Source organism: Pezoporus occidentalis, unplaced genomic scaffold, assembly GCF_034315485.1.
Source record: "Pezoporus occidentalis ecotype Australia unplaced genomic scaffold, CSIRO_AGI_Poc_V1 ctg108, whole genome shotgun sequence".
Taxonomy (NCBI): Eukaryota; Metazoa; Chordata; class Aves; order Psittaciformes; family Psittacidae; genus Pezoporus; species Pezoporus occidentalis.
The window spans coordinates 3,386,190-3,397,437 of NW_026912865.1; the positions used below are offsets into that span (position 1 = coordinate 3,386,190).

General features: G+C 44.8%; 1 protein-coding gene across 1 annotated transcript; it reads right to left on the reverse strand.

Annotated features, from left to right (window-relative positions):
* Positions 1–6,779: 6,779 nt before the first annotated feature.
* CLEC14A (C-type lectin domain containing 14A) lies at positions 6,780–8,781 on the reverse strand. The gene is given in 1 exon segment (XM_062623713.1): positions 6,780–8,781. A coding segment is annotated over 1 exon segment (1,350 nt). The 3' UTR covers positions 6,780–7,431.
* Between the last annotated feature and the right edge of the window lie 2,467 nt (positions 8,782–11,248).

Here is an 11,248-nt window from a genome sequence, read left to right on the forward strand (position 1 = left end):
TTTACAATTGTACAGTTTCTTTTCTTTTACTTCCCAGTGGACCTCATTCAATGAAAACATGTAAATATTAATTTTGATAATGGTTTACATGCACATGTGGGAGAAAAAAAAGGATGAAATATCTTTATAAGCTTATTTAACTTTTCACAGCAACCAAACATCTGTGAAAACAGTAAAATGCCCCAGGATTCCACACCATGCTATTTGTAGAGCTTCACTTAAAATCTCACTCACAATCTCTTAAAAATTATATAAATCTCATAATCTTATGTGGTCTTTTTCACACAGGCGTATTGTTATGTATGGTCAGATTAAATAGAGAGTCAGTCTACTTTCTACTGTTGGATTTGTTTAATACCTGACACAATGAAGCAAAGGTTAGAAAGCAATGACTGATACCCAGTACTCAGCTCTGATGGAGAGTTGAGTCTGGTTTTGTTTATTTTCATTTTATTTTCCTTTGCCTTTAAACAAAGCTGTGGTGGACGCCTGCACACCTACCTGTGCATTTTAATTCTTCATTTTCAGTTGTTCCAGGCAGACGGCCAGGGTGATGTTCAGAGTGGGAAGGGCAGGCGAGGGCTGCCGCGGGGCCGGTGGTGCCTCGGTAGATGGCAGGCTTGCCCTCCGCTGCGTACAGCCAGCAGGGCCTCTGGTATTACCGGCTAAAACACCTTGTGTCGCTTCAGTTGGAAACAAAATCTTTTTATCTTAAACTAACAGTTCTTCCTGCTGTTTTTCACCCTTTAGTTTGACTGTGGTTAGTTTAGTTTGACTGTGGCAGTGGGAGAGGTGTTCAACAGCTGTAAATCACTCTTAATTTGCTCTGGAAGAAAAAGCGAGTTCATTCTGTGTTATTATTCTACATAACAGAACGTAACTTCCATAAAGAAAGAAAAAAAAAAAACAAACAAAAAACCAAACAAAAAATCCCAGAAAAGAAACATAGCTCTTTTTAATGCTTTCCGAATTGCAAATAAGAGTCTCCAGATTTCATATGGAAATGATCTGAAGCAATGCTTAATTCACTAAAAAATCACTACCCAGAGGTGGCGTAGCTCTGAACAGTATCTAGTCAATGCATTGGACTGTTTCCCGTGGTATGCACAAGAGAGAATGTTCTTCACATGGAACATAGATAAGGTACCTCTGCAGCATTTTCCCACTCAAGGGAGGGTACACAGGAAATTACTCTCCTTTCTCACCAGGCTTCCCAGCACAGTAGTAAAGAAACATCTCATAATCCTGGGGCTGACTGCTGCGTGCAGCTAGTGGGCTTGAACCAGACTGATTGTAGATGCACTTTATACCTGGGCTGTGGATGAAAAAGTGAGGCCACATGCAGATCCTCTGCCTCTTGAGGTTGTCCCTACAGCAGAGAACATCACACAGTAAATGTTTTATTTGCATTCAGCATTTAAAGTACCCATCTGATTTCTTCTTAGAGAAGGAGAATCATATTTCTGAATATGACATAAGCATTTCTGAAATGCCAGGTTTCCAGTGAATCGGAATTAAAAAAAAAAAAAAAGGCTTTCTGGTTGTTTCTGAAAAACTAAAAAGTCTGCTTTTCAAATGTACGTAGCACACTCTATTAACACTGTGACCATACATTGTATTTTAACTGGTTTCCAAAAATCAGCATTCTACTTTTAAATATTAAAGTAAATCTTACTGAGATAAAATAACCTGCCGATAAGTAAGTTATGTAAGATTTGACTGTTCTCCGCCATGTTTCCAGCAGTGTAAATCCTACCCCCTAAAAATCCAAGAAAAATAGTAATACAAAAACCCCAAAAAACAAAAAACAACCACCAACCAGAAGAAATAAATTAGCCAAGAAAGTAACATCAATGCAGCGTTCTAGACTATGTGATTTCAGCCCTTAGAAACCTTACCCGAGTCCAGGGCTCTACAGACTGTGAATTATGAATCTCTAGAGGAGAATAAAATGTTTCTGCTGCATTGTGCATTCAGCACTTCCATCCTCTTCAACACAGTGCCTTACTGGGCAGCTAACTGCAGGCTAGGCCACAGGAAGAAAGGGTAATTTACTAATTGTATTTTTCTCTGAGAATAATGCTTTTAGATGTTGCATTTTGTAGAGAGAAATAGCCAAGAGAAACAGGTGAACCAGAGAGTATTTCAAAGTATGTCACTAGACGGCTACAAACCAAGAACGATTTTGATAAAAAGATGCCTTTTTTCTTCTACTATCCCATTTCCCAAAAAAGTCTTTTTTTTTTTTTTTTCCCCACAGGTTCTTATGCTGCATCATATGTCTTGGGGTCACTCTGTGGGTTCTTGAGCTTCCTAAATAGAAAGGCTCAGATAGAAGTACCCAAATGCATAGCATATGGAGGTTGTAGGACCAGATTTATGTCTTGGAACCTGCTGTGATGAGCACTGGAATTGAATTGTGGCTCTGCTTAACTTATCGATGACAGGGCTATTTTTTGTGCATGTGGGCCCTACAAAACATAAAACTCTGTAAGACAACCCAGAGGGAAGCTGTGAGCTTCTGCAAGGGTGTTGTAATGTACTGCACTCTGTAATGCTGAACAGCACTGAGGAACATAAGTTCCAGTGCTGACAGATTGGTAAGAGCAAAGTGCCACAACTGCAACTAATTTATGCAGGACTTGCAGGCACTCAAACATAAAACAGCAAGCTCAAATGATTGCTGGTCAGCTGGAATAGTTCAAAACATGGCAAAGCTGTACAAAGCAAGTATGTATGAATATACACACACATAGACAACGTGTATGTGTATATATATGCTTCATTATTGTAAATCTTAAGCACTTTATTTGGTCCATTACAAAGGGTTGAATTAAAATGTATATTGGTTATAAAGGAATTAATGGTTAGTAAAATTCAGATTCCAGCTGCTAAACAGTTAGGTAGCACATTTTTGCTGTTTAGGCAATAGCAAGTCTTTGTTTTGGTTTTGTACTGCTCTGACATGTATTGGAAATTGGAGTGTTAATTCTGCTACGGAGATGAGTCCATGGCTGTAGAGGCTGAAGCTGGTAGGAGAAGTTGATCTTGGAGGAAAAAGATGTGACTGGTGTCACTGCTTTATTGAGCAGAAAATGAATACGGGCATTAGTGAGCTTGTTTACCTAACATTGCAGCAGAATTATTTTGTATATCATTTGGTCACAGAAAGAGAGAAGACAATTTTAGAAGCTAAACTGAGTGTACAATATTGTAAAGAAGCTTTTTAAAAGGAATTTCATATGTCTTCATGCAAACTAGAACAACTTTGATATTAAAATATGCTTATTCATGGAATCATAGAATGATTAGGGCTGGAAGGGACCTTAAAGATCACCCAGTTCCACCCTTCTGCCATGGGCAGGGACAACTCCCATTAGAACAGATTGCTCAAAACCCCAGCCAACCTGGTCTTGAACACTTCTAGGAATGGGGCATCCACAACTTCTCAAACTCAAGGTCTTGCAACCTTAAATAGGAAAAGTGTCACATACAGAGGTCAGATTTTTTATTCTATTTCCCAAAGCATTTGCTGTCACAGAGAGATAACTGATTGATTGAGATTATTTTTAATCTTACTCAAACTATCTGTTCTTATGCTTCTATGTTATGCTCTAGGGAACAGTGTAAGCCATTCTTATCAGTCTAAAACACAAGACCTGCTGATCACATTCCAAAAACAAAACCACTCTTTTCTGACATATTACAGCCCATGTGTTGTTCCTGGATTAATGACTGAGAATGTTTATTTGTTCACAAACCATCACATTTTGCAATGAGCACCTGAAAAAATATGCACTGAGAGGATGTTAAGGATGAATACATCCTGATAAAGATGGATCCTTGCATATCTCTCCCTCCTCAGCTCATCCTCCTCCTGGACTTGGTACCCACAAAATCCACAAAAGCAGTTGTTTCCCCATCCTGTCTCAGAATTGCAATGCAAAAGGACTGGCAGATAGCAGGTGGGAAAGGACATAATAACTATCCACATCTATGTGGACCACCATGTCTCTGCCTTCACCTCCACTGCTGCCTACAGGGACCTTGCCGACAAGTCTGCAACACAAAAAGGTAAAAGGCAAGCAGATGACTTGCTGTTCACATTCACATTCCAGCCTCCCAGTCCCAGAGCTCTGCAAGTCCAGAGGAGAAAAGCAAGGTTGCACATTGGGGAAAGAAGGAGAGGCATGAGCTTTAACTTATTTTGAAACTCTGAGAGTGTGGCTACTGCTGCTGTCTTGCTGTTTGCCTTTCAAGTGAGTTATACATTATTACTGAAGCATGTCAATCACCACTCTACAGCCTCGATAAATTTCTACATCCTGAAGAAACAGAAAATATTATTTCTGACAGAACTAAGTTGCATGTACCAGTCATTAAGGTCAACGCAATATATGAGCAAAGATAATAAGGGCTGAAACCATGACAAAGAAATTGATTAAGTGATAGGAAATTACACTTCCCAGGGGAAGCACAGAATCATTTTTTTAATCTTCTTTAAGCTATATACTACACTTGAAAAAAGTTCTTTGAAGTATTTGAATTTTGCCTATGTCCACTTTTAGGTTTCACTTTAATCCCGTTAACACTTACTCAAGCCCTCAACTGTATGAATCCTTATTAAAAAAAAATGGGGAAAATGAAAATTGCATTTCTTATTATTTGATGAATACAAACCATTAAAAATCTGTCACATATTCATGAATAGCATGTACAGCTGACAAATGATATGCCTACCAGTCAAACTATATTTGCAGGAATTAAGGAAATCTAAAAATTAGATTTAATAATTGGTAACAAGGGACATTTTTGGTGTGTTTTAACAGGCATTTAAATGTGAGCAGCCTCCCTAGCCTTTCTTCACAGTCAATGTTGAGAAATGGTACTCTTCGGATGCAATTCACTGACCCTGTTTTCATCATCTAGTCCAAGTTTCTGAAAGAAACTGCAAGTACATGCTTCTCTCTGTAGGCTATAAGAGAGTCTAGGTGAGCAAGACAAGTCTAGATGAGATGTCAGAGATGTCTACACCTGGTGAGGTGGATCCCATCCTTAGGTGCATAATAGTCTGGTTTCAGCTGAGTCAAATTTTAAACCAGGGAAAACATAACAGAGTCCTTGCGTAGTCCTTTAGACAAATGCCTAATGCTTCCTTCTGAAGCTTGAGTATGAGAAAAAGAACTCTTAAGTCAAAATGTGATTTCACAAGAAGCCAAGGCAAAGAGCAAAATGAAAATAATAAGACGAGACAGGTGAATGGTTTGTAAGAGCATGAACTTCTGCATTTTAACAGAGTAGTCTGAGTCAAATCCTGAGAGACACCAAAGAAGTAGTCAGTTACAGACACTCAACTCAGCACTTAGCTGTGTGCTTGACAAGACTCCTGAAACAGAGAACAAGAGTATTTCTAGAGCTTAGAAAAAAATAGCTGGACAGTTGTATAGTCCCACTGAGCCATCTTATATGTGGGAAAGAGAAAAACATAGAAATAACAATTTAGGAAAGCTCTCATTCACCTTAGTTGTTATTCGCTTATACTGCCCCTTGCAGGGGAACGGAGTTCCTCATAGGCTGCACCCTCAAAGAAATTACCTACAGCGACAGTAACAGGGTGGTATTAAGACAAAACGCATTAATGGCTAAGCCATTTTCCAAATCTGTATACATCTGAATGCAGGATCAAGCCTCCTACAGAAGTGAAAAAATGCTTGTCCTCTGAAACAGAAATGTCAGATAAACAGATTACAAGAGTATGAGACAGCTTTGTAGTCAGTAGCATTCTCACCTAGCTGGATTTCATTCCTGTCATGATACAATAGATTTTATGGCTACAGACAGCCTGATGGGTCACATACGGATGTGATCCCCTTAACAAAAGCAAAAAATATGTTTCCCAGATAGCAGCAACCCACCATCATTAAGCAGACAGAGAGGGAAAATGAAAAAGCCCACACCATGTCATATTTTATCCTCAGCAGATGTTTACACCGTATTAATCTTCAAGTCTTTACATGCAAGAAAAATAAGTAATAATACACATTATTGTTTGAAATGGAGTTCACTACACTCAACGGGAAAGTGGCAAAGTGAAAGCAGTAGTCAGAAGGTCAGCTCTGAAGGGAGGAAAAGAAACAAAAAAGCCTATTTAAAAAAAACCACAACCAACCACCAACCATGACAAAAAAACCAACCAACAAACAAAAAAAAACCCAAACAAAAACACCATCAAAAACAACATTTCAGATTTTAAAGTTCTTTCATTAACCTTCCCACACCCCTAAAAGCTTGGATGAGATCCAGTTAGTTGTGTCTTACTTCACTAAGAAAACCTTGAATCAATATTTAGCATTACCACTTCAATTGAAAACCAGCACCATATTAAGAAGTGAGCATCAGCACTCGGAACTGCAGGGAAAGGAAGTTCTGGCACAGGAGGAAAGCTCCTCTACAGGAATTCCCAAGGGAAATCACGGAAGAATTATTTACCTCATTTAGAAAGGGGCACAAAGGGTGAATTCTTCTATCCTTACTCTCCATGGACTCCATGGAAAACAACCTATCTGACTAAAAAGAAGGGGACTTGCATGATGTATTTGGACACATGATAACTCCTCACATAGTGTGGTCTGTCACCACCTTGTCCGAGTGTAAGGGAGCCATGCATTACATGCAGAAGACATTTTGTACTCATGCACTTGGAGAGAAAAGCTGTAACTGAAAAATGTGTTGCTCTGCTACAATAAAAATATTGTATGAAGTAAGAAACAGAGCAGTGATTTAGGTTTTACATCATCCTTTATTCTTTTCATCAGCTGAAGTATAAAATTGACTTTCTATTAACCTCCCACTCCCTCGGCAATTTAATGACCTTCTAAGTATAGAAAAGCTCTTCATTTTTAAGGATGTCAGCCTGGAAGAGTATAGGTCACAGTTTCCTCTAGAAGTGTGGCAATTCACCTCTCCAAACGTATCAGCAATTAGCAAGAACAGGAGAGCCTCCAAGTACCACTCAGAGAATGAGTGATTTCTGAATTACAAGACGCCAGTGCTCACAGTGCTCCCTCACACTTGCTCCAAGGCACACGAAGAACAGTTTCTGAGAGGATAAAACCCCGCAACGGTTGCAGCTACAGATAAGTAACCGCTGTGTCGGCCAGCCTGCTGCATTTATGTGTGTGTCAGCACCTGAATAACTGTTTTTCGGACCGGCGAAAACTCCTGGCTGTCTAAAGGCTTCAAAGCCCAGACAAGGGGGCAGCCGCCTGTTTCGCATTCACAAGTCCTGCTCAGCCAAGTCCCAAGGCGCCTGCTCCTCGGCTCCCCGGGCAGCCGGACTGGAGCAGAAGGGCCGGTATAGCCGAGAGCCGGCCCGGGTGGGAGCTGCCGCTCGGGGCAGCCCTGAGGGACAGGGCTCCGGCCGCCCCGAGGCTATTCGCCGCCCGCTGCTTCGCTTGGCTCCCCGGAGCCCGCCGCTGCCTTGCTGCCAGCCTCCCGCGGCTCTTTGTCCCCGCGGCCCTCGGGTTTCTTGTTGAAGCAGACCTTGAAGACCCCCAGGACGGTCATAACCAGGATGACCAGCACCACCACCGCGACCGTCACCAGGATGAAAACGTAGTTGGAGGAGGAGGAGGGCAGGGCAGCAGCTGTCTTCTCTCCGCCTGAGGCTGCGGTGGGGGCGGCGGGCGGTGCCGCGGAGCCGCCGGGTGTCGGGGCATGAGGGCGGCGCTTGTCCGCCCCAGCACCCGGGGGCTCCTCAGGGCCCCCCGCAGTGGTGGGAGCCGCCCCCGTGGCCGCGCAGGGCTTCCCTTCCCGCCCGCCCGTGGTGCAGGCACAGGCGAAGCCGCCGGCGGCATCGCGGCACCCGGCGGTCTGGGCGCATCGCCCGGTGGTGGGGCGCCCGTGATGGAAAGGGCAGGGGCAGAGGGGCCCTTCTGCCCCCTGCCAGGCGAAGCCGCCACGCTCGGGCCTGCAGGTGAGCCGCATCTCCCCGCCGGAGCACACCACGGTGAGCACGGTGCCCGGCGGGCTGAAGCCGGGGCCGATGCTGCGCTCCTCGAAGGGGAGGCTGTAGTCGAGGCCGAGTGCGTCCGTTGGGCTGATGTCGGGGCAGGCTCCCTCGTACTGGTACTTGCAGACGTAGCCCTGGCTCTCCCGCTGGCAGAACCGTTCCTTCCATCCCCAGCTGGGGCCGCCGTCGGGGGCCGCCGCCGCCGCTAGGTGCAGCCCGGCGCAGCGGGCTGCGAGACAGGACCGCACGGGCTCCTTCACCCACCGTCCGAGGGCCGCCGACACCTCCTGGGGGGGGCCCCCGCCGCCGGTGCCCTCCCAGGAGAAGCCGCGGAGCGGCTGCCCTGCGTCGGTGCAGGCGGAGGCGTTCCTCTTCAGCCCGACCCAGAAGAGCGAGGGCGCGGACCCCGCCGCCGCATCTGCCAGCAACCCCAGCAGCAGGCGTAGCTCCGGCTCGCCGCTGAGCCAGGCCAGGCTGCCCCGGTGCCCGCCGCAGGCAGCGCGGGCATCGGCGTACGAGGCGTTGGCGAGGTGGGCGCTGAAGCAGGCACCGGCGGCCTGGCAGCGCACGGCTGCCCGCGGTGGCGGCGAGGGCACGGCCAGGGCGCAGGCCGCGGCCAGGAGTAGGCACCAGGGCCCTGCCCGCCTCATCCTGGCGGCGCAGAGGGCGGCGAGGCAGCTGTGGCGGAGCTCGGCCCCGGCTCGACGCCCACGGCCCTCCCCCGGACCTGCCGGAGGAAACGTGTCGGGAGCCGGGGTTCACCTCGGCATCCTTCGTTTGTTGGCGGGCGGGTGAAAAGCAGCGACCGGCGCTGCCAGGAAGCGTTGGCCCTGCCCGCCGGGCGGGTGTCCAGCTTCGGAGGAGGATGGGGGTGGAAAATCCCAGTGCCTGCTCCGCTGTTGGAGGGGTAGGAGGTTGGCGAGGTCCAGAGCTGCAGCGGCGGGGCCGAGGTCACAGCCTGTCTCACACCTGTGCCTGGGAGATGCTCCTATTGCACAGCACTTCCAGGAGAAAAGCGGTCCAGGTTCAGTGACTTCTTTCTGAAAGATGGAGGATTCTGGGTTAGGTGCAGCTGTGCAACGAACCCCCTTACTCCCAAACCACGAGACAGTTTAACACTCACAAAAACTGATTCAGCTGTTTGAAGCAAGTTGCCCTAAATGCATTGAACATGAGATGCCCATGACGACTTTCAGTAGGTTCTTAAAGAAGTTTAACTGATCCACTGCAACTGTTGCTCTTTAGGCAATCTATGTGTTGCCTCATTTTCATATTCCTCATTGTAATGTCTATCTGCAGTTACCAGATACATACATTCAGATACAAAACACATCCAAGTCTCTTTCCCAGGCATTTTATATGCACAAGATGAGACACGAACGTGTGCATTCCATTTTTTAGCTTTGCCTTTGGAAGAACTCCCGTCGACTTTTTTGATTTTGTATGTGGTATACAATACAAATTCCTAGTATTTGAATACCTAAGAGAGAAGAAAAAAAAAAAGGATGAAAAAAACAGAAAATAAATAACCTATTTGCAAGTAAAAAAAAAACAAAACAGTAAGGTTTCTCAGTAGTTGCAGTCTGTGGACATTTGAGTTACACAGTCTTTTATCGATGGTCCAGATAGACTCAGTCTACCTGCACAAAGTGCCCTCGCTGCTCCAGAATGCTCGCAGGCTCTGCATTTGTTCAGCCTTTCTTAAGAATTTAACTTCTCTGCAGTGAGAACGAATATGGATGACAAGACCCATTCAGCCGGCTTGTGACCTACTGGCACAGATCTCATTGTAGGCCTGCAGAGAGATAGAATACATTTTCTCTGGACACCTCAAGAGTAAGAAAGACAGGCATACAGACACACTGTGTGATGGAGCTCTGAAGCAACACATTTACATTCAGTGGGTATTTTGCTTCTCTTGGTATTCAGCAAAAATGAAACGACATTAAATGTTGCCTATATTCTTACAGTTTTTATAATTCAAGAGCTATTAAATTGCTTTAGTAAAAATAATTGCACTAAATTTGCTACATGCAACTGGGCATGTAATTAAATTTGGATGCCAGTAGACTTGATTTTATGGAAAATAGGTTTTCATAATAAAGCAAGAATGGTTGGATTATTCCTAGATGAAATCAAATTTTGGTTAATCAAGGTGTAGAGATGACACAGCCACCAAAGCCAAAATCTAGTGTTGTAGCAGTTATGTTTTCAGAGCTCTGCTGCCTACTGCAGTTGTCACTCCAGCATTTATTCTTCTTCACAGTGCATCAGGACAGAGGCATGGAACCACAGAGGCATGGAACCATCATGCTGTGCAGCTGAGCATGGGGAGATACTGTCTGCCTGAGCTGGAAAGGTGCATTTCAGTTTGCTTTAGGAAGCTTTGTCATCTAGTATTCAGATCTCTAGTTCTCCACGGGAACTAGCAAATGTACCTAAACTAAATAAACCAAGTTCCTTTAGGCCTTTGATGTTTCTTTAGGATGTACAAAAGCTAAGCTTCTACAAATACCTGTCAGGTTAGTATCTTGAGCCATTTTCCCCAAATGAGCTTGATAGGTTTGAGAGAGAAGAGAGGTTGATACAGATTTACTACTGCTGTCTTACTAGGGAATGTTGATGAGGATTTGCCTAATACGCCTCTGCAATCCTACAGCTTCAGTTTGTTTTCTCTTTCAAAATCGAGTCCATTTATTATAGCTAAATAGAAACTAGCCTTTCTAAATAGAAGGAATTATGTAGAAGCCCCAAAATTTCCATTTTATGCTTCAGACCTAAGGCTCTGTCCCTAGGGAGAAGGAAGAAGCTCGGTCCATGCAAACATTTGCTCCCTTGCTTCTTGTCAGCTGTCAGCAAGGGCATGAGTTGAGCTGTCTGGGACCGCCTTTCCACCAGGTAATTGACAGGTACTGCTGGCTTATTTCACACAGGCTGTGACTTTAATTTCTTAAGCTGTATTTGAAACAGCAATTTAGAAACAACAGGTTAGTCACTAGTGCCCCAGGCAGTCCAGTCTCATCGAGGAACTCATACCGCACAGAAGGATGAAAACGCTATGCCAAAGCTGAAGTCTTTTGCCAGCAGGAAATGGAGACAGCTGTACGTCTGCTTGATCTGCCTGTATACCTGCTCTTCGCTCCCAGAGCTGCCCCTGAAGTCCTGCAGAACATTTAAAAAATAACAGGTCTGCTGGATTTCTAGAAATGAGCTCTTTTCAGGTAAATAAGAAAACTC